Source organism: Mercenaria mercenaria, chromosome 11 (assembly GCF_021730395.1).
Source record: "Mercenaria mercenaria strain notata chromosome 11, MADL_Memer_1, whole genome shotgun sequence".
In the NCBI taxonomy this organism is placed as follows: Eukaryota; Metazoa; Mollusca; class Bivalvia; order Venerida; family Veneridae; genus Mercenaria; species Mercenaria mercenaria.
In genome coordinates, this window is record NC_069371.1 from 26,565,901 (window position 1) to 26,593,148 (window position 27,248).

The 27,248-nt window shown below is 34.6% G+C and overlaps 1 protein-coding gene across 4 annotated transcripts in view; it reads left to right on the forward strand.

Annotated features, from left to right (window-relative positions):
• The first annotated feature begins 555 nt into the window (after nucleotides 1-555).
• LOC123532455 (uncharacterized) overlaps nucleotides 556-27,248 on the forward strand; it is a 77,046-nt gene continuing 50,353 nt past the window's right edge. For all 4 annotated transcript variants that reach the window (XM_045313891.2, XM_045313892.2, XM_045313893.2 and 1 more), the window contains exon 1: nucleotides 556-2,352. In XM_045313891.2, the coding sequence (XP_045169826.2) occupies nucleotides 2,289-2,352 (64 nt within the window). In that variant the 5' untranslated portion in view covers nucleotides 556-2,288. The remainder of the gene's footprint in view (nucleotides 2,353-27,248) is intronic.

A 27,248-nucleotide genomic window follows, 5' to 3' on the forward strand; every position in this document is an offset into this window, starting at 1 on the left:
TATAGGGCTTTTAAATTTTCCTTTATTTTTGTTGTTGTGCTTATTGTTCAGTTTAAATATACTGATGAATATGTAATAATGAACAGAAATGTCAGTACATACATTAGTAAGGCTTTGAAATAGTACGACGAAACCGAATGAAATTATTTAAGAATCACGGTTATTCTACATTATGTCAGTATATACATTAGTAAGGCTTTGAAATAGTACGACGAAACCGAATGAAATTATTTAAGAATCACGGTTATTCTACATTATGCTGTTTTAGCAACGGGTGTCTGCAAAATGTCAATACTTTTTGATTACAAGAATAAAATTTTCAAGGTCACTGTATGCGAACAAAAAAAAAACATTCCTAAACCCCGTGCCGATACTTCCTAGATACTTCCTAACCTCTTCCGAAACGCTCTATAAAACGACCCTATGTGGAGTCAGATTGTAACAGAGACGTCAAAGTTATTGGACTGAGAATAGCAATATTTACCAATTCCGTTCTTATACAGTTCGCGTTTCTTCAGAGAGTTTATAACCGATATTTCGATACTTTATGTTTTTCAGTATTCCTTGAAGTGCCAGAGACGTTAATGCTGAGTATGGTATGGCAGATTTTACGACCAGTAATTTGGATGGAATATCACAGCCCAAGTTTATCAAGTGAAAGAAGATGTGGTTTTTATGATTTAACGATATATCAAGTGGTTCGACATGAGAAAGTGACTTTGATAAATTAAGGGATTTATCTGTTCATGAGTTAATGAAAATATCAGGTTCGATTCAATATACAGTACGAATTTATTACATTTACCGATCTAATCAGATACTGCACACATGGAAAAACAATTAATCAAAAACACTCGATTGAAATTTGGATATATTGATGTGATCGTATCTATGGTACCGCTTAATATTCTTTGATGTAGCTTTTTACAAAAACACGTTCCTGCTAGTCTACGATCAGGAAATACATCTGGTATTTTTTGCCTATGTATTGCCGGTAAGGCGGAAACATGTTGAATTAATTGGTACAAGATTGATGTTTTTTATCAATGTCAATTTAATTGCATATATCCGAACATTTCTACTGGAATAACTCTCGTGGAAATAAATTAGATATGATAAATTGAAACACTAATGGAAACATGAAGTAAGATATGATTATGCTCTGGTTTAGATCAGCAGTCTTATACAATTTTGAACGTTACATAGAGTATTCCGCTTTAGGGTATCATTTCATTAAGTGCACTATGGACACCATTTAGTTTGTTTTTTGGAACATTTTTAGTGCAATATCAGGTTTGACTGTGAAACTGTTTTGTATTGATATCACAAGAAATTAATTCAATGGATGTTATTGTCTTGGTTTTCGAAACGTTTACTTAGTAAACAAGCTACAGATATATTTATGTAAACTTTCAATCTTGCAGAAGATGAAAAAAGACGAAATGAATTTATAATTTACTTATAATTGTCTGAACTACAGTTTGTTGGCGGCGGATAAACACTTCTATTAACCACCTCCAGTTTAAAGAGATTATATATCTTCTTCCGTGATTTTAGCGGGAATAAAACATAAACTAAGGCAAAAAGAAAGACATAGCTTGCTATTAATGATGTAAATCGAACAGTAGTTGGTTATTACTTGCTAATGATATCTAAGAAAGTCTGAGAGTATAATAATTTACAGTTTCAAGCTCTAGACTGCAAGTGAATTTCTCATCTCCCGATGATATTGCTTTTCAGGGGAGGTCGTTAACAAAATGTTTAGTGTATTTCCGCGATTTCAATGAAAGAAGACAAATACTATCAAATGTAAATGAAGGAATAGGATCGTTTTGCTAGCGGATATACATCTTAAAAGAAATTCATGCTTGTTTTGACGCGGCTGGATATATTGTTTGAGTTTATCTAATTAAAAGAAAAGCAATTGAAACGTGGCTTTCAAAGTACTGCTTACATTGAACGATATTTAAAGCGAAGCTACGAATAGTAAGAATAATCATCTTTGTGACAAATACCCTTATCGGCTCTCTAGGAAGAACGGATGCAGGATTATTGCTGTTGTGAAACGTTCCATGTGTAATACGAATAAATCATTCTGACTGAACGGAATTAGACCAATTTCTTCAAAGAATATGAAGTTAAAATTAAGAGAAAGATAAAATAAAGAGGAATTAAAGCAAGCAATGATTTGGAACTTCTTTACTGATTAGATCTGGATTTCAAGTCCCAGACACACACGCATTGAGATCATTGGAAGGATATTTATCTTAGCTGCTTAAAACTGAACGATGCGTTACTTTATAAAAGTGTTTGGATTATTTGTACTGGATTTAATACGGATTATTATTGGAGGTAAGCGTACATTTTGTTCATATAACATACATTGTTTGTAAATCATGGTAAATAATACAATGTTTTAATATTATTCTAATAAATCATACATCTGACATGAAATACGCCATTTTCAAAACAATATAGATCAATGGTAAAAAGATATTCGGATATATTGATGTGATTTATATTGTTTAATAGTTTTCGTATATCGAAAACGCAAGTTAACCATATGTTCGAACCTAGCTTATGATCAAATTATCGCATACTATTCAGTAAGGCACCTAAGTCCTTAATGCAGTTGCTACGACGAATTATAAATTACATAATGTGTAGTTTTTAGACGTAAACTCCATGCAAATTTGTCATTAGATGCATTTGTTTTCTTAATCTACACAAATGAAGTGTTGTTTTTCCCGGCAATGATACACTTACCTGTATAAACGCGGTATCTACATCAGCTTGTAAAAAACATTTGTTAGCACTTAAGAGAGAAGTATCTGTATCAAAGCTTATTAGTATCATATAATTCTTATTGGAAGTGATTTTAAGGACCTACAGACGGATGATATTATGTATAAGGAATTCTATATTATAGTGGTTAAATAATAATACAATATTACATACCTACAAAAAATGTAAACTAGTATATTGAAAATAAAAATGTAAAAAGTAAATGTTAGGTAAAATCTTCATTAATAACTGTCAAGAAAATACAGATAACTGATACTTGAAATTTATTAGCATTCTTTTCTTTAAAATAAAAGGAAATGTTTTGTGTAAAGAAAACTAGGACTGACCCGCTATTAAAGTCGTTTTCCAGTACTTTTAGAACTGAGAAAACTTTGCAAAGTCTTTGACATTCATACTATCAAATTTAAAATATAATAATAAATTCACTAAATGACATGAATTGATAGAACTTCATACTTAACAATAATAATGAAAACACTATTGTATGGTTAAGCGATTTGAAGAACTAAATGTTTTCATATCTGGTCACGTAATGTCATTGTACTTGAAACGTATTTCCTTTTATCCTGCATGCCAATCGTATTGGTTTTTTCATGCATTGGCGGCTTAGTAAAAGAATGATGCGATTACTACATGCGTTCTTCATCATAGTTGTGATTTAGGACGAAAAACTTACCAAATAAGGTACAAGTACAACATTAAATTTAAAAATGTATATTCCATAATGCTCGGAACATTCAAATACATGACGTCATTTCGTTATAAAGTGAACATCGTAGTATTTTCGTCTATCATTTCTATTCTTGTACCCTAGAAAAATTTAACTAATACTAACGAAAAAAAAAAACACATTCAAAGAATTACTTTGCGGTTACATTCCATCACACGTGTCATTGAACAACTTCCAAAAAAAAAAAAATCATTCGGATACTGATATAAGATTATGTCGATATACAGTTGCGAATGAAGCCTTGTCTACTGCAGCAACAGTAACGCTATCAAAATCGCACATTTATATTATACATAATAATCGGATACCCTCTACATTTCAACGACATTTTCGTTTTCTTAAAGATCAACAATATTCACATATTACAATTTTCTGCGAGTAATTATCGTTGAAACCAATTATAGAAACAAGATTGTTTTCGACATATTGTTATTTTTTTTAATTGTAATGCCATTAAAGACATGATAAGAATACAATTATGGCTCATCGCGAGTTTGGCCATTCGTTGCAATTTTGTAAACACAGACTGAAAGATATTTCAGTCCGTGTCAAATCCGTTTTCTGTAAAATGATGGAATTAAAGGAGAATGAGCAAAGTTAGATTCTAGTCCTTGACCCCTTGCTAGATAGGCCGACACACTTCCCAAATATCTTGACTACACCACCGCTGCCTATTGATTACATGTTACGGGAATGTGTAAGTGCAAGCAATATGAAAATTCATGTAAAAATTTCACAGAAACAGACAGAATTTAGAGCCTTCAGTTATTGAAAAAGAAAAAGAGGTGTTTTATAGTGACTGTTTTCATCGAATTTGATCCTGGATCAGCAGTTACTTAAACTAACATCACCAAATTGGAAGAAATGCGATTTTAATGACATTCTTACCTTAATTAGGTGTTTTTGGTATCTTAATTTCTGACGTATTCTAGAATCAATTTCCATAAAATTTACAATAATTAATAGCAGAAAGTAAAAATCTGCAGTAACTTAATTAGAACGACATAAAGAATTTCCCAGAAGGAAATATATGAAAGTTTAGCCAATGCCCATAATGGAAATCCCGTCATTCAACATCTAGCTTGATGCAGCATTAGGTTTTTGTGTTACGCTTTGAATTTTGTTATAGTTTTCTTTATATGTGTTACGCATCAAATTTCGTTGTTGGTATGTCTGAAAGGATGGTTACTCTTTCGGCCTTTACTATATAGTAGTCATGGCCGTCTGATATAGGCACCTTGCCTACAAGAGTTTCTTTCTTTTCTTTCTCCGCCTCATGGCTAAGGCTGCGGGGATACTAAGATCTATAAAAAGAATAAAAATCTTGTTAGCTCCCAATATCATTTATTTATCTACGAAGCCAGAGTTTGTTTTTTTTTTTTTTTTTTTTTTTTTTTTTTGTTGTTGTTTTTTTTTGTACAAACATTCATATAAATCACATACATAACATCAAACATACATTAAATCAATGCTCAATAAACTTTAGAAAATGATAAATAATTCACCAAGCCTCGAGATTAACTCTTTAATGAACCAGAAAATCATACGCTAAGTTTATCAACAAATAGTTTTAATATACACAAACAAAAATCCTACCATTCTGGTTTCTTACATTAAATCAACATTCATGCAACATAAATATCATGTATTACAGTTTTTTCTTATAAGCTTTGGAATGTCTAACAGTTTTATTTTCAGTTTGCTTTTTTTTTAAATATACATCTAAATTTGTTTTCCTACGAAGAGAACTCAATGCCTAGAATATTATTCCAATGGACGAAAAACGCAGATTAAATAAGTTCTCAATGAAAGTACGCTTTAACTGATCGATAATTAAAGTACTCAATACGTTTCTTTTATTATGAGAATAATAACTAGTTAAACAATAATAAATCAACAGTAGAAAGAATCTACTAAATCTTACTCATAAACAAAAATACTTTGAAGTTTTCTGAATAGCGAAATGCATATGTATAAAACTAAACTATAGAAGTACAAATCTTACACATGAATAAAAATACTAAGTAGTTGTCTGAATAGCTGGATAGATATAAAACAAACAATTCCAATACACATGTGCCTAGCATTAAGATAAGATCTCTGTTAAAATTTAAAAGTTACCAATCAAGATTTTACAAAGTTGAAAAAAAATACAGAGTACAAAATTTTACTTACCTATAAAAAGAATAAAAATCTTGTCAGCTCCCAATAACATTTATTTTTCTACGAAGCCAGAGTTTTGGCTTTCTCGGGGTAGCTGATGTGCTTATAAAGGATTTGGAAACGGTTGATTTCTTCGAAATTATCCAGCTAAAAATCTTATTACAAATTCAACTGACCAATGAAAAATACGTACATAAAATCGGTTCGTCTCGGACCCTAAAACAGGATTTGGCAAGTAAGCAAATTAACTGCCATAAAACTGCCCGTAATACAGAAAAATAGTGTCCAAGTAAATCTTTGATGACACAATCTAATCCCTATTTATTGATTAAAAGTCATGTAACTAGTGTGCTAATTGTAAAAATGTGTTTGATTAAAGTCATATAACTAGTATGCTAATTGTAAAATGTGTTTGACATCTCAGTTAGATATTTCTGCTCAAAGGTCCTTATGCGTAATCGCAGGTAATGTATTATTAAAGGGATATAGCGTTAGACATCTTCAGGCCAGAGATTTCCAATTTACACATACCGTTATTCAATTATATCTATCTTTTATTTGTTTAGATCTACCTTAACATTATATGTCTGGACATGTCGAATTGCTTAGACTCCCAAATATATACAATTATTAGAAATCAAAAATTAAAAGAATTTCATACCATATAACAACAATTTACATCCCCTTACTTATAGTTATTAAAATCAAAATTAATAAAGAATTTCATAAAATATACCAAAAATTTACCGCAGAACATTTGTACCAGGGGAAACAATCCAGATATAAGAGTAAGACCTGTCAAGTGAAGAAACATAATAATCTTTTCCGTAATTATTGAAAACAATGGCATTTTCCGTGTTCACTCGTAAATGATTGATCACGCAACAGACGTTTAAAGCTTTACTTATAGGTTTTTCATTCATTTTTTATATGAACAGAGTAAAAAAAGATATCAAGAAATGAAAAAGAAAAAACAATTCTTACTTGAAACTGAGGGATATGAGTGCCATACACAAATGTTTATGAAACACAGTAACATGTATCTAAAGAGTCTTTTACGATGATAAAAAAGGAAGAATTTTTCAATACAAGTTATAAATTCACATGATCTAGAAGGTCAGAATTGAAATTTGTGTTCGTGTCGAGACGAGACAGAAATTTTCTACGTTAGAAGAACAGTGAGATAAATTTGTTGACACGTTCTCAGTATTAATTCTTGAGGGAGAGGAAAATACATATTATTGTAGCAGCATTTCTGGTTGCACTTACACTATCATCGATTATCGCAAGGCATGTCGGAAATATTTGATTTAAATTAATGTTATATTAAATCGGCCGTATATTATAATCTGTCTGTTATTATAGATCGTTAAAGAAGCGTTTTCTGGCTTGTGTTGTATTTCTTCAAAAATTCAGACTACCTGTGGGGAAAGAAATAGCGAAAACTTTTGGTAGCTTGTTATATCGGTATCCTGTTAGGAAATTGTTTTGATAATATATAAACCTGTTAGGAAATTGTTTTGGAAATATATAAACTTCTATGATTGAAATCCTTCAACTTAAGATGTTGTTCGGTAGATACGTTTTTCGTCCCTGTAACGATAGTTTACAATATAATTCAATGTCTAAATTGCTATTAAAATTGTTAAATGCAAGTCCAAAAATGGTAACTCTAATGTATAAGCTTTCAAATTATTATGTTAGCTTTTTATTGGATTATTGTGTTCATCATTTTAGACCACTTTTATATGCATAATACTTACATCTTTAATGAAATAATCATCAATTTTGTACCAATTAATTCAATATTTTCTCCGCTACACAGACGAGACATGATCAAAACAGATGTATTGATGATTGTGTTGTTGTTGGTTTTTGTTTGTTTAAATCCCTATATTGCGCATTTGCTATTATACTATCACTTTTCTCCTACACTGCTACCTAATGATTACAGACTGTGCTCTTAACAAACTACTACTGAATGCAAATTTTAAAGTCAACAGATGAGCCGTGCCATGGGAAAACCAACATAGTTGGTATGCGACCAGCATGGATCCAGACCAGCCTGCGCATCCGCGCAGTCTGGTCAGGATCCATGCTGTTCGCTAACAGTTTCTCCAGTTCCACTTTTGCTACCTAATGATTACAGACTGTGCTCTTAACAAACTACTACTGAATGCAAATTTTAAAGCCAACAGATGAGCCGTGCCATTGGAAAACCAACATAGGGGGTATGCGACCAGCATGGATCCAGACCAGCCTGCGCATCCGCGCAGGCTGGTCTGGATCCATGCTGGTCGCAAATCCACTATGTTGGTTTTCTCATGGCACGGCTCAGATAGACAATAACAACATTCAGGATTCGGAGTTGGATAAGAGAGGGGTGTTTTTTTCTTGCGACTCAGTGTTTAATCAAATTCGGTTCTGCAGGATAAGCTATTCCTAAAACTAACATTAATAAAATTGCATTTTCATTCGGGTTTTTTGTTCGCCATGTGTCTTATACATTCTGCAAATAGCTTACATAAAATTCGAAGTTACAAATAGCCTGCAGAAACTGTTAAAGCCATTAGGAACTGAATTCAAGCAAATTGCCTACTGGAAACATTGACACATTGGCCGAGAGAGCTAAGACGCTTTCCTAATGAGGTGAATCTTCTCTTGTAAGATTCCTGGCTAGTGTCTTTGGGCAAGGTACTTTGCGATTGCCTCAGTCAGCACCCTGTGAATAACATCTAATGTGAAGGCAATCTAAACATTCGTATTTCCGTGTTCAGTTCCCTGTAAAACTGACCATACAATTATTAGGCATACTAAAACCAACTGTGTTATTCTCTGACGAAAGACGAGATTGAATCTTTGAACATTGCAATATTATGCAAAGCAGTGTGAAAGCACATGTAATTAAGGTCAACTTAAACCAGCGTTATCATATCAACTAATAAAATCTGTAAGATCTTTTGATAGCATGGCCTGCATCCAAGCAATAATGGGAGACAGTTTGATTTAGTGACCCCTCAGGCCCATGGCACCGCCTTGACAAGAGCTCTGTTACACAGGTACTGAACGGAAATGAATTACGCTCACTATTCCTGAGACGGCTGTTATTAAAGATAAATCTTAAATTAAGAACATTTTTTTAAACAAAAAAACATATCGTGTTTCTTATTTTCATCCTTACGGTTTCAGTTAGATGGTATTTTTCCTACGCCTTCGCATGTGAATTATGATTTAAATATTGACTATGTCTATATAAATTAAACAGCTATTTGTAAAGAGAACCTGTAATATAACACTAGCAATTTCATGCCTTTATAATACACAAAGAAAAAGAGTTCATATTTTAGTAATTGAAGTCGTAGCCGTTTCTTTTGTTGAAATAATTTCTTGACTACGCAGTATTAAAAGCTTGTATTATGGAATTCTTTTTTTTTCTGTAAATAACGAAACAACATTGCATTTTGGTCGTTTTGGGCGACCTGTGGAATTTCAATTTCAACCGAGGAACACTGATGTTTCAACCGAGGAAACTGAAATGTTGATACTTGTAATACACGTTTTATTAAATTAATGACTTTCATAAATTATTGTAAAATATGTAATAAAATTGTATCATCGAGAATGTTGGAATAGAAACTTGTGTCTAGCAGGTGCAATTTGTGCCGAATGTGTAAGAACAAGACTGACATTTCCAGCTTTCAAAAATGAGAGAAAAATGAAATAAATTTATTGAGTTGATTTCTTTCTTACAGTTTTCCCGGCTACAGGACGGTATTGATTTCATCTTTACTTCCTGTTTATATCTGGGGTAAAGATAATTTAACAGCTGATTAAAACTGAACATTTTGATTGGTGGATGAAAAATTCCACAGGTTTCCGAATGAAATAGATAATAATTTCTTAAAGGGTGTGCTCTGAGCTGTATTGTTGGACGATACAGTATCCGTTGCTAGGCTCCTGTGGAAATAGCCAGTAAAACGTCATAAACCTGAATCCCCTGCGGCAGTGTTCTGCCACTCTGATACGGAGTGATCTCCCGTAAACGGTTTACAGTCAACTTGTCCCCTAGTCAACTCGTCTCCCAGTCAACTCGTCCCAATTTTGGTCAGTTCGTTTCCCTTGACGGTTTCAAAAACGGTCATTTAGCCCCACCCCCTCCACTTTTCGGCAACTCCTTTTTAGTCTTAATTTTTTGTCAAAGTTTCCTAGACTATGATTAATATAATTACGATGTAAAATTTGTGATATGTGTTCTGTAAAATATGTTCTACATAAAAAAGCATGAAAGTTTTTCTTTAAAAACTATATTTTGTTTTGCTTAATAAATACCCGATCGTATGTAAAAGTGCAGAGTGCATGCACGTTTCGTAGCTTAAAGTGTGCCGTGAATCTTTGTTTTTCTGTCTCTCAATACTGTAATTTTACTACGGCATTTAGATCATGAGCATCACGACATGTTAATCATGTTGGCAATGTCGATTTCAGGAGGTGGGTGGGGGAGTCTTAAAATACTTTTATCGTACTAAACAGGAATTTGGTGACATCTCTTCCGCTTATGTAATATCAAAATCCAATACGATGTAGCATGTTTTATGCCAATCCGTCCGCAATGAATTTATACCTTGCAACTCTTTTACTGTTGTTGTTGTAATTTTATAGATGAATATGCAACGAGATATTATTACTCAAACCAAAACATAACATTGTCAGGCTTGATTTGATGGACGTATTGCAACAGGTGAAAACGACAATTAAGATCAACAATACATTTATCATTATACATAAAAACTATGCCTGAAACACATACAAGGCGCCGCCTATCGCAGCCATAATTTACGATATATAGCCAAATATAAAAGGTAAATGCAGACTCCCTAGAAAATTGAGCACAACAAACACAGCAAGAGCAGCCAGCAACACGATGTAGGTCAAGCACAGGTAGAAACTATAGTTAAAAAGAAAAATTCCCGCAAATATTTTCCCCGGGTTTCGGTGAAACAACAAACCAAACAAATAAATATAAACAAACTACTTTTCACAGGTTTAATTTTAAATCCAAGACCTATAATCTAGCAAGGGCTGTAAAATGAGTACATATACTCTGTATATGAAGAAAACACATTCTTTGGTTCGAGTTTGTGTGCTTGTGAGTGCATTGACGTTTGCGCAGGCATGTGTGTGTGCGCGCGTGCATGTTTAAGCTTATTAGTAATTACTACCGTTTCACATACGGATGAGTTCTCCACTATTATTGTTTGTAATTTGAGGAAAGTGCAAGGCACAAAAGACCTTTCAATTCCAAAATTTTCCCTGATCATTTAGCGTGCACACGACTGTTATCCGAATGTTAGTAATTTTATTTGCACAACTCTGTCCCAGACAACAAATGTCCTCTCTTATTCGATAGTATTAGATCGTAACGTTCATAGTGTACAGTGTATATTACTGTATACTACAGATTCGTGTTTCATATCATAGTCAGCTTTGAAAATTATAGTATTTTTATCCAAAAAATTAAAAAAAAAAATAGAACGATTGTTCTACTTCCTCTTCGGTGCCTATCATTATGTTCATTTAGAAATATAATGGCAGTCCCTTGTACTCGTTTCATGTCGACAACGCAATTTCTTACAAATGCAGAATTAAGAATTACATCGGTAAGAAAAACAGAAATACGAAATCTTTCAGTGCAGTGCCATTAAGACTAGGATAGACATACAAGAATCTGTATAGCATGATAATTGGTGACTGCCCGGCCTCTGTGTTTTTATATTTCCTGGCTTCTCCGGTACAAATGTAAGGATACTTAATATTTGATTGTAGATCTAAATATTTATATCGCAAAATCATGGTTTGCTAGTAGTCTCATATCTATATATTTTACCTTATAAATGATAAAAGTATAAAAGTAGTTTTACCGAAATGATAATTCAGATTCGGTTACATACTCAGCGTACTTTATTTCGTCACTATCAGGCTGGTATTACAGGCGTTGTGCCCGTATGAGTTACAGCAAATGCGTCACTATCAGGCAGGTATAGGAGGCGTTGTGCCCGTATGAGTTACAGCAAATGCGTCACTATCAGGCTGGTATTGCAGGCGTTGTGCCCGTATGAGTTACAGCAAATGCGTCACTATCAGGCTGGTATAGCAGGCGTTGTGCCCGTATGAGTTACAGCAAATGCGTCACTATCAGGCTGGTATAGCAGGCGTTGTGTCCTTATGAGTTACAGCAAATGCGTCACTATCAGGCTGGTATTGCAGGCGTTGTGCCCGTATGAGTTACAGCAAATGCGTCACTATCAGGCTGGTATAGGAGGCGTTGTGCCCGTATGAGTTACAGCAAATGCGTCACTATCAGGCTGGTATAGGAGGCGTTGTGCCCGTATGAGTTACAGCAAATGCGTCACTATCAGGCTGGTATAGCAGGCGTTGTGTCCTTATGAGTTACAGCAAATGCGTCACTATCAGGCTGGTATTGCAGGCGTTGTGCCCGTATGAGTTACAGCAAATGCGTCACTATCAGGCTGGTATTGCAGGCGTTGTGCCCGTATGAGTTACAGCAAATGCGTCACTATCAGGCTGGTATTGCAGGCGTTGTGCCCGTATGAGTTACAGCAAATGCGTCACTATCAGGCTGGTATAGGAGGCGTTGTGCCCGTATGAGTTACAGCAAGGCTGGTATAGGAGGCGTTGTGCCCGTATGAGTTACAGCAAATGCGTCACTATCAGGCTAGTATTGCAGGCGTTGTGCCCGTATGAGTTACAGCAAATGCGTAACTTCCATACGAGAATATTTTATTGCAGATGATTAGTACGTGTCCTCTTTCTTTACACAGTTTATTCAGTGTTTGGTTTCCTGTTTTCTACGACAGGTTTCTTCTAATCACGAGGGATAAACATAGTTTATGTCTAGCTTATACTCACCTTACAGTTAGTGTACACGGAGAGATACATATATTGCCAACAATAAAAGATCAGTGCAACTTTTGTGCCACTGATATATTCTATGGCTTACTTACCAATAAATCATATCTTATCCCGTATTTCTACTCAAATCTTAATAAAATATTTTCGATTCATCCTTTGAGCTTACAAAGACTGTATACAACCTTTTATAAAAAAAACTAATTCCTGCAGTGATGCCATTTCGTCTGAAGATCTTAATTATACCTTGGGGTATGATTACATTTGGTTCAGAAAAACGGTATTTTTTTTTTCAATTTATGTTTGCAGTAAGGTTTTTTTTTTCTTGGGTTTTAAATTTGCAGCTACGGAAATTCCCGATGTGACAGTAAAGATCACTTCGGAATGATTTATAAAAGAATGAAAAGCGTAATTACTGATAGTTCATTACACATTTATGGTATTGCAACCAGGGAAAATTTCAAACTTTATTCAGTATGATTATAAAATTTTCAAGCTCGTTATTTCCAAATAACCTGATCAGAAATAGATAACGGATAGAAGGAGATCACAATTTTAAAAGTGTATTTCTACATGTTGAAAAGATGGGATATTGACATTGAGATTGACTGACTGACTGACTGACTGACTGATAGATTGACTAAATAACTGAATGAAAAAATGGTCAAAATCGTCATATATTAACTTAAAGATAGTTCTTTACGTTTGGATCACACTTTTTTTCTACAATGTAAAATTTGATTAAACTCTGTTTTTTAATACCTGCAGAGTATATTTGACACACAGAAAATACGGCGAATATTATTTTCTTATGCTAGACAGCTTTAAAAAAATTAGACCTCACACATGTTTTCATAAGCGGCGTCCAAAGAAAAATCACAATCTCTGGATTCTAGCCTTGTGTAGATTGTATACATTACCTGAAAAGAGCTCATATTTCACCACATGTTTTTCATTTTTGGATTGATTTAGGATGAAAACCTTAATGTTTTTAATCTGTCTGGTCATATTTTTCCATCCCAGGTCCGATACTCATGCCTGTGGAAAATTATAAACACTGAATCCAAGTCACATTAAATTTCCATGATTTACTACGAAAGATGCAGTTTATACACAACTGGAAGTTTTTTCCTATTGAATGTAAATGAGCCGTGCCATGGGAAAACCAACATAGTGGGTTTGCGAGCAGCATGGATCCAGACCAGCCTGCGCATCCGCGCAGTCTGGTCAGGCTCCATGCTGTTCGCTTTTAAAGCCTATTGGAATTGGAGAAACTGTTAGCGAACAGCATGGAGCCTGACCAGACTGCGCGGATGCGCAGGCTGGTCTGGATCCATGCTGGTCGCAAAGCCACTATGTTGGTTTTCTCATGGCACGGCTCATTTAAGTGTTGTGATGTTAGGATGCAGACGTTACTCCTACCAGGGCGACACACATCAATGCATCATATAACTCCCAGAGGTATGATTTAAGACAATTGGTGACTATTAGTTTTTGTTATGAACACATTTTTATGTAACACATTTGTTGCATACAAAATTATTAGCAATGAAGTCGTAAAGGTTGGATCATTTACCAATGGAACTATCTAAACTGTATTATTGAACTATTGTACATTCACATACCAGTACCTTTACTTCACACTGTTCACTCTAGCGTTCTCTAGGGCGGAATGATACACCCCCTATTGAGTGCAGTTATAATGAATGCTATCTTGACTTTACAAAATAGATATTTTGATTTCGTTTGTTAATTCGCACATGTTAGAAATATACAGTTTACATCCGCAGATCTGTTCATATGGCGGTGTACATTGAACCTTCAGTCTGAGTACAATTCCTTGTAAAGCGACACGTGGTCCTCATTTAAAATAATGGACGAGCCCTTATAGAGAAAACAATAGGCAACTTACGAGAAATATTTACAGAGCAGGAAATCTGCCATTTTAAAATTAAAATTGAAGAGGGAAGCTGTCTAACTGACTTACATTAAAGAAACAAAGACTAATAGTTTTTCTATAATTTTATTACCGCCCGCCTTCCCAGATATATTTGAGACGGAAATTACTTTTTGCACCTCGAACATGCTGAATTGCATTTGGCAGAATATAATCGAGCACAATGACATTCGCACACAAAATGCAATCACTAATTAAACTTTCTGTAATTTCAATCAAACCGGGTTTGTGCCTGAGGCAAACTGATTTTGAATTTAAATACAGTGAGTCAAAATCTAGAGTCACATCGAATGCTTTTAAATATTCAAGACGTTCAGTTGTAGCAAGTGGTTCAATTTTGTTGGGTAAACAGTCACACCTATACAGCTTAGGCGTAAAAAAAATTGTTTGTTTCCGGTATCCCGACCTACCCTAAATTGTTGGCCCGATCCTAAATGTTTTTATGACCTTGGAGAACATTTTTTTCAACTTTTTAACAAAAAGATGCAAAACTGCACTTTTTATGCTTTAAACATGACCAGTGATGTTAGAAATCAACTTACTGATGCTCTAAAGGCATAACCCCCTTATTTGTAATCACTTTTTAACAAAAAAATAATTTTCGAAAAGTCTCCCTTAATAAAAAAAAAATCCAAAGAAAAAAAAATTTCCGACCTACCTACCCTAATTTTTTTGAGCATGTTACCGGAAACAAAGAATTTTTTTAGGCCTTATGATGATCGGGGAAGAACCCTGGTGCTTCGCCGAATAATGTTTCATGGATGGACGGATATCTTATTAGAACAACCGGTTGTCCCTCATGGAAGCTGTATCACCTCCTCGAAAGAAGAATTTTAAACACCTAGCGAAGTTTCTTAATCATATAGATGAGAGGCATGTTATTCCAACCATTAGAGTTTGTATAATATTTGTATAATATAGATAAGAGTATTGGAGGTTATATGTATAACCCTTCAGAGTTCAAAAATGTTGACTGGGCAATTATGATTGTTTTTACGGAAGTGTAAAAGTGCCAACAAAATACGTTATAGGTGGCTAAAGGATTTGAAAGATCCCTATATTGGTGGTTTTAGAACAATAATGCTTTTAGTATATCAAGTAGATTTTGTGTAAGTACATTAAATTTTATAAAAACATTTTAAATGTTGTCGTTCGAAATGGGACATTGCCATAGCTTTATTTAAAATGTTCAGTACTAAGCATACAAATAAAGCTGTTTTCATAATGAATGTACAGGAAATGTTTTTTCCAGCCTTACTTTATCTTGCAAATGTAGAATTTGAATTATCAAACTTGAATGAAGATATTAAGATTAAAATGGTATGTTTTAATTTCTGAAGAATATAAACTTGGACTTATTAAAGTAGAATTGGCCGTAACACTGAGGGATGATATATCAAATTCATATGTCACAGTGCAACATATTTCAATGGAATCAATTTCATCTAAGTGCATTTACGAAACCAACACATCTTTGTGATACATGGGTATGTATCGAAGGTCAAAACAGAAACCCTTGTGTCTGGAAGCTAAAATTTCATCTGTAAATGATTCATGGTAATTTAGTAAGCGTTGTGTCTTAAATTAAAAAGGAAAACAAGTTCTTCAGTCGATGAAGTGAGAGATAAACAATAAACGTTCGACTTTTTATGCATCGATGGCTTCAGTTGTATTCTGTCAATTGCTTGATAAAAATGCGTAGAATTGGAAACAACCAATAGAGAATTTTAGTTTTCTAACAAACATGCGTTTTTTTTTCAACTTAAGTAAAAGTTGCGTACATATAGTTTACATAGAAATATCATGTTATAATGAACCACAGTGGTATGACGGACTGTTTCAGATGTAAATGATAAGACTTAATAAGCTTACGACAAACTTGAAGTACGGTTATACCAGCATTTTCGTATGTAAGAATAAAACCCAACACTATGCCGTTTATTACAGCAAATCATTTCAGTAACCTGATCGTCTTTATAATTCAAGTCCCAGAATACTTGATCCAGCTATAGCTGTACTCTAAGTTATGTATTTATCTTTTGAAATGGAAGACAGATAATGTATTTAATGTAATTATACGGAGCAAAGCTACGTATAGCGTAAAACAACATGTGGTGAGGTTTCAAATAAAAAAAACATATAAAATCATATAAGCTCGCAGGACATTTTCTCCTAAATAAATTGTTGATTAATTCAAAACTATCTGCGATATCTTATAAATGAACACCTGTACTCATAGATATGTATTATGTCACTGTATTTCTTGGCAGCAGAATGCAGACTTTTATACTCCAGAACACCTTGCATATAAATTATGGCATTTTTAAAACACTACACCAGTGTAAGTAACTATGCCGCTAATGTTTTTGACTGTAGCAATGAAACCAATTTGTCTTGATGAACGTAAATAGATATACCACTACCATTCGCCTCTTCAACAAATGAATACGGAATGATCTCAGTGCTCATATTTATTTATTTATTTATTTATTAAATCATATTATTATGATTGTTGACTCAAGAATATAACAAAAAGTGTTAATTTGATATTCCGCTTACTGAAGCTGTATCCTGCCAATAAACCAGAGAGCAGTTTATATCTTCTTGTCTCCAGACATTGTTGTTGAATGTAGATGCAGTTGAAGACATACTTTTGCACAAAGATCTAAATGCGAAATAGTGGACATAGTGTTAGAGTTTTTAGTAAATGTAACTGTATACAATGACTTCTTAAAACAGATGTGTCTGTAATAGGTTGTTTTTTTTTTTCAAAAAATATTTACATAAAAATAGCAGCAAAAGCCAGACTTAAACCTCTTTGATTAATGAAGGCAGAATAAAGAAATTATCTGGATTATTTTTCCGATGCTCCTAAGCACTGTTTAGTTACAAATGGGAATATCCAATATATTACTTTATGAGTTATTAAAAGTACAATACTTCCTGTTACATGTACAGAATTGTCAGGTTCTTGCAGAAAGGAAGTAAGTGATGTAGAGCACTGGTGCTTTGATGCATGTACAGAATTGTCAGGTTCTTGCAGAAAGGCAGTACATGATGTAGAGCACTGGTGCTTTGATGCATGTACAGAATTGTCAGGTTCTTGCAGAAAGGCAGTAAGTGATGTAGAACACTGGTGCTTTGATGCATGTACAGAATTGTCAGGTTCTTGCAGAAAGATAGTAAGTGATGTAGAGCACTGGTGCTTTGATGCATGTACAGAATTGTCAGGTTCTTGCAGAAAGGCAGTAAGTGATGTAGAACACTGGTGCTTTGATGCATGTACAGAATTGTCAGGTTCTTGCAGAAAGGCAGTAAGTGATGTAGAGCACTGGTGCTTTGATGCATGTACAGAATTGTCAGGTTCTTGCAGAAAGGCAGAGCACTGGTGCTTTGATGCATGTACAGAATTGTCAGGTTCTTGCAGAAAGGCAGTAAGTGATGTAGAGCACTGGTGCTTTGATATATGTACAGAATTGTCAGGTTCTTGCAGAAAGGCAGTAAGTGATGTAGAACACTGGTGCTTTGATACATGTACAGAATTGTCAGGTTCTTGCAGAAAGGCAGTAAGTGATGTTGAACACTAGTGCGTTGATGCATGTACAGAATTGTCAGGTTCTTGAAGAAAGGAAGTACGTGATGTAGAACACTGGTGCTTTGATACATGTACAGAATTTTCAGGTTCTTGCAGAAAGGCAGTAAGTGATGTAGAACACTGGTGCTTTGATACATGTACAGAATTGTCAGGTTCTTGCAGAAAGGCAGTAAGTGATGTAGAACACTGGTGCTTTGATACATGTACAGAATTGTCAGGTTCTTGCAGAAAGGCAGTAAGTGATGTAGAACACTGGTGCTTTGATACATGTACAGAATTGTCAGGTTCTTGCAGAAAGGCAGTAAATGATGTAGAACACTGGTGCTTTGATACATGTACAGAATTGTCAGGTTCTTACAGAAAGGCAGTAAGTGATGTAGAACACTTTGATACATGTACAGAATTGTCAGGTTCTTGCGGAAAGGCAGTAAGTGATGTAGAACACTTTGATGCATGTACAGAATTGTGATGTAGAACACTGGTGCTTTGATACATGTACAGAATTGTCAGGTTCTTGTAGAAAGGCAGTAAGTGATGTAGAACACTAGTGCTGTTATACATGTACAGAATTGTCAGGTTCTTGTAGAAAGGCAGTAAGTGATGTTGAACACAAGTGTTGTGATACATGTACAGAATTGTCAGGTTCTTGTAGAAAGAAAGTAAGTGATGTTGAACACTAGTGCTGTGATACATGTACAGAATTGTCAGGTTCTTGCAGAAAGGAAGTAAGTGATGTAGAGCACTGGTGCTGTTATACATGTACAGAATTGTCAGGTTCTTGCAGAAAGGAAGTAAGTGATGTAGAACACTGGTGCTGTTATACATGTACAGAATTGTCAGGTCCATGCAGTAAGAAAGTAAGTGATGTAGAAAACTGGTGCTGTGATGCATGTACAGAATTGTCAGGTTCTTGCAGAAAGGAAGTAAGTGATGTAGAACACTGGTGCTTTGATGCATGTACAGAATTGTCAGGTTCTTGCAGAAAGGAAGTAAGTGATGTAGAACACTGGTGCTTTGATACATGTACAGAATTTTCAGGTTCTTGCAGAAAGGCAGTAAGTGATGTAGAACACTGGTGCTTTGATACATGTACAGAATTGTCAGGTTCTTGCAGAAGTAAGTGATGTAGAACACTAGTGCTGTTATACATGTACAGAATTGTCAGGTTCTTGTAGAAAGGCAGTAAGTGATGTAGAACACTATTGCTGTGATACATGTACAGAATTGTCAGGTTCTTGTAGAAAGGAAATAAGTGATGTAGAACACTGGTGCTTTGATGCATGTACAGAATTTTCAGGTTCTTGTAGAAAGGAAGTTAGTGATGTAGAACTCTAGTGCTGTGGTACATGTACAGAATTGTCAGGTTCTTGTTGAAAGGAAGTAAGTGATGTAGAACACTGGTGCTTTGATACATGTACAGAATTGTTAGATTCCTGCAGAAAGGAAGCTATTGATGTAATAAGATCAAGTAAACTTGGAAGACGATTAACATACTTTTCCAAAGAACTCGCCTGTGCACAAATATTGTTAGAGTTACCCCCTAATTTACAGATGACTTGTCAGTAATATCATAGTAGATCTCTTCATTCATGTATGCCTGTCAACCACACAAGCAAAGTTTTAATAGGATATTAGGCAAACAGGCAGAAAAGGCACACTTTCGTTGCGGGTTAAACGAACGTAAGCGTAAATTGGACATGCATTCATAAAAGATGTGTCACAAAATGTTTTAAACCGAAAAGAATTTAATCAAAAACTGTTGCACACAATCGGTTTACAGCTATTAGTTTCATCAAGTTTGTGATGAATTGGAAAACAAACAGAAAAAAATAGATAAAATTTTGAGAGATCATAAATCCAAACAAGATGCAATGTTTCAGGACTATAGTGCTTTAAAAGCCGAAAATTGTAAACTCAGCGAGGAATTGACAGAATTGCAGGCTAGTTCAATGAGGGACAATCTTTTGTTTTTCGGTTTTGCGGAGGAGAAGTCCACAGAAGGCCGGAAATCGGAGGATTGCAGAGGAAAGGTCTTGACCCTTTGCCGTGACACCCTCGCGATGGATGACGTCGATTCGATAAAACTCCCCCGTGTGCATCGTATTGGGAAGTACACCGCCGGGAAAGTCCGTCCAATCGTGGCTAATTTTTTATACACGCCAGATAAAGTAGCTGTAAAACAGGCCGCGTTTGAAAGGCTCAAGGACAGCGATTACCGGGTCAGCGACCAATAACCAAGGGCGATTCAGGAGAAGCGCAGGCAGTTAATCCCTGACTTGAAAAAGGCCCGTGCAGACGGACGGATATGATGCTATTATATCCTATGACAAACTCTTAATTAGGGGCAGAAAATTCCATAATACGGCACACCAGCAGATGGAAAATGAGCAGACTGCAACAGAGGTAGTCAGTGTGTAGGCCAGCAGCGAACAAAAAACTGTTTCAGTCCTCCTGTGGAATATACAAGGTCTTGCCAAAAAACTTGATGGTGGAGATTTTCTTAATTTAATACAGGAGTATGATTTGTTAATTTTCACTAAAACTTGGTGTACTCAATTGACAAATATCAATTTAAAAGGATTTGAGTGTCTTAATTGTCCAAGACCTAAAACCAATAAAAAGGCCAAGCGTAATAGTGGAGGAATTATAGTTTACTATAAAAATACATTGTGTGGATTGATTGAGCTGGTGAAACATGACCGTAGGGGTATATTGTGGTATAAGATTAACTCGGGTGAAAAGAGCTTATATTTTGCAGTGTGCTATATTCCGCCGGAGGACTCGTGTGTTTATACCAGCAATAGTTCTTGTCTTTTCCAATTTGACTTTTTTGAGCAGTTATCGGATGATATCCAGTCATATAAACAGTTAGGCGAAGTATTTATTTGTGGCGATTTGAATAGCCGTACCGGCGAATCGCCGGATTTCGTTACAGATATTAACCTATCGAGATTCGTAAATACTCCACAATTTGATAGTTACAATATTCCGATTCGTAAATCAGATGATAAAATGATAAATGCTTACGGCAGAAAACTCTTAACGTTGTGTAAGGAGAATGACTTATTCTTAACAAACGGTAGATTAGAGACAGGGAAATACACGTATCATTGTGTTAGTAGGGGTAGACATGGCGCAAGTGTTGTTGACTATTTGATCACTAGTGCGGACAATTTTAAAATTATTTCTGATATGAGTGTGCGGGATTTGAACGAATTTTTAGATCATTGCCCTATATCATTTAATTTGCTTTGTGAAAATAAACTCATACAAAAAGAGAATGCACAAACAATAACACAATTAAATGGGACCCAAATGCAAAAGGTGATTTATTAGATCTGCTTAAATCAAAAAGAAATATTTTTAATGACTTGACAGAAAATATCATGGAAGATAGAGGTGAAATTAGTGATAATATTGTATCTTTTACAAATTAACGAGTGTTCGTTTCAGATGTTTGGTAAAGTTTTTACTGTCAAAAATGATAGTACCCAGAAAAATAGAAATCCATGGTTTAATAGTGACTGTAGAAATGCAAAACGTCAATTTATGCAAGACAAACGTACACTTAAATCAAATTATTCAGGGTTTAATAGACTTAAGTTTTTAGAAAGTAGAAGATTATTCGTAAATGTAAAGCGTAAAACCAAGAAAGCATATTTTTCAGATGAAAAACGTAAGCTATCTGAAATGAGTAGAAAATCGCCTAGGTCGTTTTGGAAGAAAATTAATTGTTACAGAAACAAAAATTCTTGTAATGATGATATAAACTTAGATGAATTTGCTACATATTATAACAATTTGTTAAACGCGGATAATGCATCCGCATCCGATACAGAAACACTGAATTTTGATATTCCTGAGAACAGTAATGTATATATTGATTGTCTAGACAAGTCTTTCACACAAGATGAAATAGAAAAAACTATTTCTAGCTTGACGCGAAACAAAGCACCAGGATATGATCAAGTAGTTTCGGATTTCTTTATTGATTCATTTTTAGTAAAGATATTTAATAAGTTATATTCAGATGGAAATTACCCCAGTTGTTGGACAAAGGGTATTATTGTACCATTGCAAAAAAAGGGAGACAAATCTAACCCTGCGAATTACAGAGGTATAACTCTTGTTAGTACAATGGGAAAAATATTCTCTCTTGCTCTTCGTAATAGATTGAATAAGTGGTGCGAAGAACAACATGTTTTTAATGATTCACAATTTGGTTTTAGGAATAATAGAAGTACATCTGATTGTGTTTTTATTTTACATAGTATTATTAAGAAAATAATTTCAAGTAAACAATCTTTACATTGTTGTTTTGTAGACAATGAAAAGGCATTTGACACTGTAAATAGGGAAGCTTTATGGTATAAACTTACACATATTGGATTAAGTTCTAAAATTTTGAAAATCATGAATTCAATGTATGCACAGGTAACAGCATGTGTCAGAAATTTTACGACACTGTCAGAGTTCTTTGACGTCTCTTTGGGCCTTAAACAAGGAGAACCCCTACGTGAATGACGTCACATGTAATATGAATTTTAATGCATTGACGGAACCGACTTAAACCAACTATGTATGTATATGCTTTTATTTGCAGATGATATGTTATTATTCACAACTACGCCAGAGAGCCTACAGGCTCAGATTGATAGTCTTTATATGTATTCACTAAAATGGGGATTGAAAATCAATATAAATAAAACAAAAATTTGTATTTTTAATAACAAGAGATTGCAACCTAATGTACAATTCTTTGTAAATAACGAATCGTTAGAAATTATTGATTCATTTTGTTACCTTGGGGTAAAATTTACCCGTAACGGTAATTTTACAGAAGCTATCTCAACATTATCCGATCAGGCATTGAGAGCTTTGAACGGTCTTTATTCAATTTTTTCAAGGGTAAAAATGGACGTTAAAACTAAGCTTTTACTGTTTGACCGAATAGTTATGCCTATTCTTCTATACTGTGCAGAAATATGGGGAGTATATAATGTAAAAGATATAGAAAAAATACACATGAAATTTTGCAAAAGAATACTAGGGGTAAAAACTCAGACATCAAATATGGCTGTCCTAGGAGAGCTAGGTAGATATTCTTTGTCAGTTATGTGTAAATAAAGAGTAATAAAATACTGGTTTAAAATTATGAAAAATAAACAGTCTATCATGTACAAAATATTCATAAATGAAAGAGAACATGTGAATGGAACCAATTGTTTACCATGGGTTAAATCTGTGAAAAAGTTTCTAGACGAATTAGGTATTGGGTATATTTTCTATCAGAACGATATCGATGGCCAGTTATTTCCTATGTTAAAACAAAAATTAAAAGACCAGTTTACTCAAGAATGGCGTGCCTCCATAGACAGCTGTACAAAACTAGAGTATTATAGAAAAAGTAAAAGATCATTTGGTCTTGAAAATTATTTGACTTTTTGCGAAAATGATCACCTAAGGAGATTAATCACATGTTTTCGTTTATCATCTCATCGTTTAGCTATAGAAACAGGGAGATATAATGGTGTAGAAAGAAATAATAGAACATGTCAAAATTGTACCAATTTAGTTGAAACTGAGTACCATTTTATTATGTGTTGTCCTAAATATAGAGAGCTAAGAAAAATGTTTTAACCAAAATATTGTATGAATTGGCCAACAATTGAAAAGTTTATTACACTTATGAAAACAAAAAATCAGAGAACCATTGTTAAGTTTGGAAAATTTTTAAAAGCTGCATATAAGCTTAGAAATAACACAGATTAATAAGTAATAAAGTTCATGTTCTTCTGTTCTGGTAATACGTACATAACGCTTTAGTTATAATACGTATATCTCTGCTTGTCTGTCTTGTATTACACAAGACATACAACAGTGAGATATGTTGCTATTATATGCATGTTCACATGTCATTCTTGTTATTTCGTTTCGAACAAGTGTGGTACTTGTGAATCCTGCATGTTTTTCAGATCATAGTTATATATTTGTAAACATGTATATCTGTATAAGTTATTAGAATAAAACTATTATGTGTAACATGTAATTATATGGTAAACCTTCCTTTAAGCCTGTCTCACACAGAACACGGTTGGGCACACGGTTCCAATACGGTATACTCGGTTATACACGGGTTGACTGGTACGAGTATTGAGCGCCAACCGTGCCTGGGGATGAGTTGGTACGATTTAGACTCGAATGTAGCACGAGTATGTATGAACAAAGCACGGATATACTCGGTCAAGCAAGGTTTGTCACGGTTGGAACACGATTTGCAAAACGATTTTCATACGATTGTTGTACGGTTCCAAGTACGGTATAGTACGGTCTGTTACGGCCTAGTACAATTAAACACGACTTTTTCTCGATTAACTGGACATTTACAGGGTTTACATACGGTCCCACCGACTTTTGTTCGAGTTATGCTCGAATTATCACACATTCGTGTATGTTTTGATATAAATTGACTCGTTTTGATGGCTTGGCTTCATAAATTTTCGAACTTTCAACAGAGAAGTTATCAAAATGGCAGATGACAGAATAAGGGAATTAGAAATCATGATAAGACTGATAGACATTGAGATTATTTTGGCCAGAAGGCGTGAGGGGGTGCAGCAGTTCCTGGAGGGCCCATCGAGCTGGCATCCGAGTCTGAATCTCTGGGTATCTCGTCAGGTGGTGCCAGCGGGTCCTGCAGCTCATCAGGGTCGACAGGGTCAACAGGTTGAAGTGGTCGGAGGGCCTTGGTGGCCCTTTTTGTATTCTCGCTGGGAGAATCTTCCATGGGGATTCTTTTGGGGACCTTCTTCTTCTTTGGAGGCATTATGTAGCAAGTACTCTGTTGTTCAAGGTGGCAGCAGGTAGTTGTGTTTTCTGTTGTGTTCGAGTGCTGTATGATCATACACGAGCTTTGTACAGACGTAGAGACCGTGTCTGGTCGTACTTGACCATGTATAATTCGTACTTGAACCGTATTGGTCGTATGGCGATCGTATGAAACCGTATTGGTCGTATGGCGATCGTATAAAACCGTGTGACCACTCGTGTGAATCGTACGGTGATCGTGTGACATTCGAGTGTTAATCCGGGTGTTGGATGTAGGACTTGGGAACGGTTTCACACAATTCAATACGATTTATATATTACGATATTGACACGGTTGAGCTCACTCGTGGAGTGGACTTCATGTGCGGTTGTATATACGGTCTCGTACGGTCTCACACGGTCTCTCACGGTCTTGTACGATCGCTAATACGATCATACACGGACATGGCACCCGTGCCAGTTTTTTAAAAGTTTTAAAATTCATACGCGGCTTTCACGAATACACTCGAATGGCCCGAGTGTAACTCGGATAAGCCCACGGTTGGTTCGGTTGTATGTACGGTTTACACGGGTGGCCAACCGTATAAGCCGTGTGTTCTGTGTGAGACAGGCTTTACAGATCGTGATACCTTATTATACATATAGATCTAAATCATTATATTTAAATTCAAAATACTTAGGAGTATGCGACCACGTTGTCTATGACAAATGTTTCGTATTATATAATATATGATGCATTTTATGTTTGTAATATTTATTTTGTTTGTAATGTTCGTTGCCAAAGTCATGTGAATGATGATGTGCAATAAAAGTATTTGTTGTTGTTGTTGTTGTTGTTATTATTAGGTATTGTTTGCAACGTTATGTTATAAAGCCAAAGAATAAATATTTCAATAGCCGTATAACAGCAATTGTCAGACCTGAAATTATTATACCAAAATACTCGGCTATGCATTCATATTCCGACAATATTCATGTTTTGTGTGAAAGTAATGATTTAGAAATTAACGCATTTCTACGTAATACAATTGGCGGTAATGATGTATTTGTGCAGTCGACGTGTATGTAATCGTGCGATCTGGTCGATGAGGTTTTCCATCTGTGCTTGAAACAACTCCAAATAATATGATAGATACACTAGAAGATTTTCAGCATTCCACATCATTCTAAACAATCAAACATTCAATTGTTTTTAATTCAGTTTTGGGTAACTATTAAAGGCGTACGCTAGAATTCCCTGTATATGATATGGGCGAAAATTTTCCCAATAACAGAATTTCTTTAAACTTTGGATATTGATGGACAATCATCTAAGAAACAAAAATATGCAATAAAAATCATAGGTCACCGGTATCGAAAAAGAGTTATCTGCCCTTGAAAACGTCATTTTTGGGGGAAATGCCGTTTTCAAGGGCAGATAACACTTTTTTGATACCGGTGACCTACGATTTTTATTACATTTTTTTGTTTCTTAGATGATTGTCCTTCAATATCCAAAGTTTGAAGAAATTCTGTTATTGGCAAAATTTTCGCACCAAATTCTAGCATACGTCCTTAAAATTACTTCAGTTAGTACCAAATAGTTCGAGAATATTTATGATTAGATTTAGAATTACAGCACATAGTCTAAGACTACAGACTGGATGATATGAGCTTTATTGCAAGTGTTGTAATGAAAGAGATATAAGAACTGAATTTCATTTTATTATTATGCGGCCTTGTTATACCGATGTAGAATTGATTAGTCAGCAATATTTGGTAAAAGTCAGCATAAAGCAGACTTTACATCTTAAATAATGTATTGTAATATCACATTATCATGTTGCACGTTAAGCTTTTTTCATTACACCGTTCATGCTCAGACAATTTGGAAAGCTGCTTTTAAATAACTTTGATAATGATATGTTTGTGCTATACCATAGAATTCATTTGACCTATATATATATATATATAATTGTGAAAAAGAACATATTTTCTTAAATAATTGATGATGTACTTTTTACAAGTCAAAACAAATTCTACGTTCTGTTTTGTGTTATTTCAGATGGACCCCAAAGTAACCACTAAATACATGTTATAGGCTTGTACGTGTAAATATCTAAAATAAACGTAACATGCAGTAATATTTAAAAACACTTTCACATGACGTTAGCAATAGACCTTTACAGCTAATTTCTTTCTTCCAACTTTGACCTATTTTTTTTCTTAACCACCTTTTCCCTTTTCTCACGACAAAGACATAA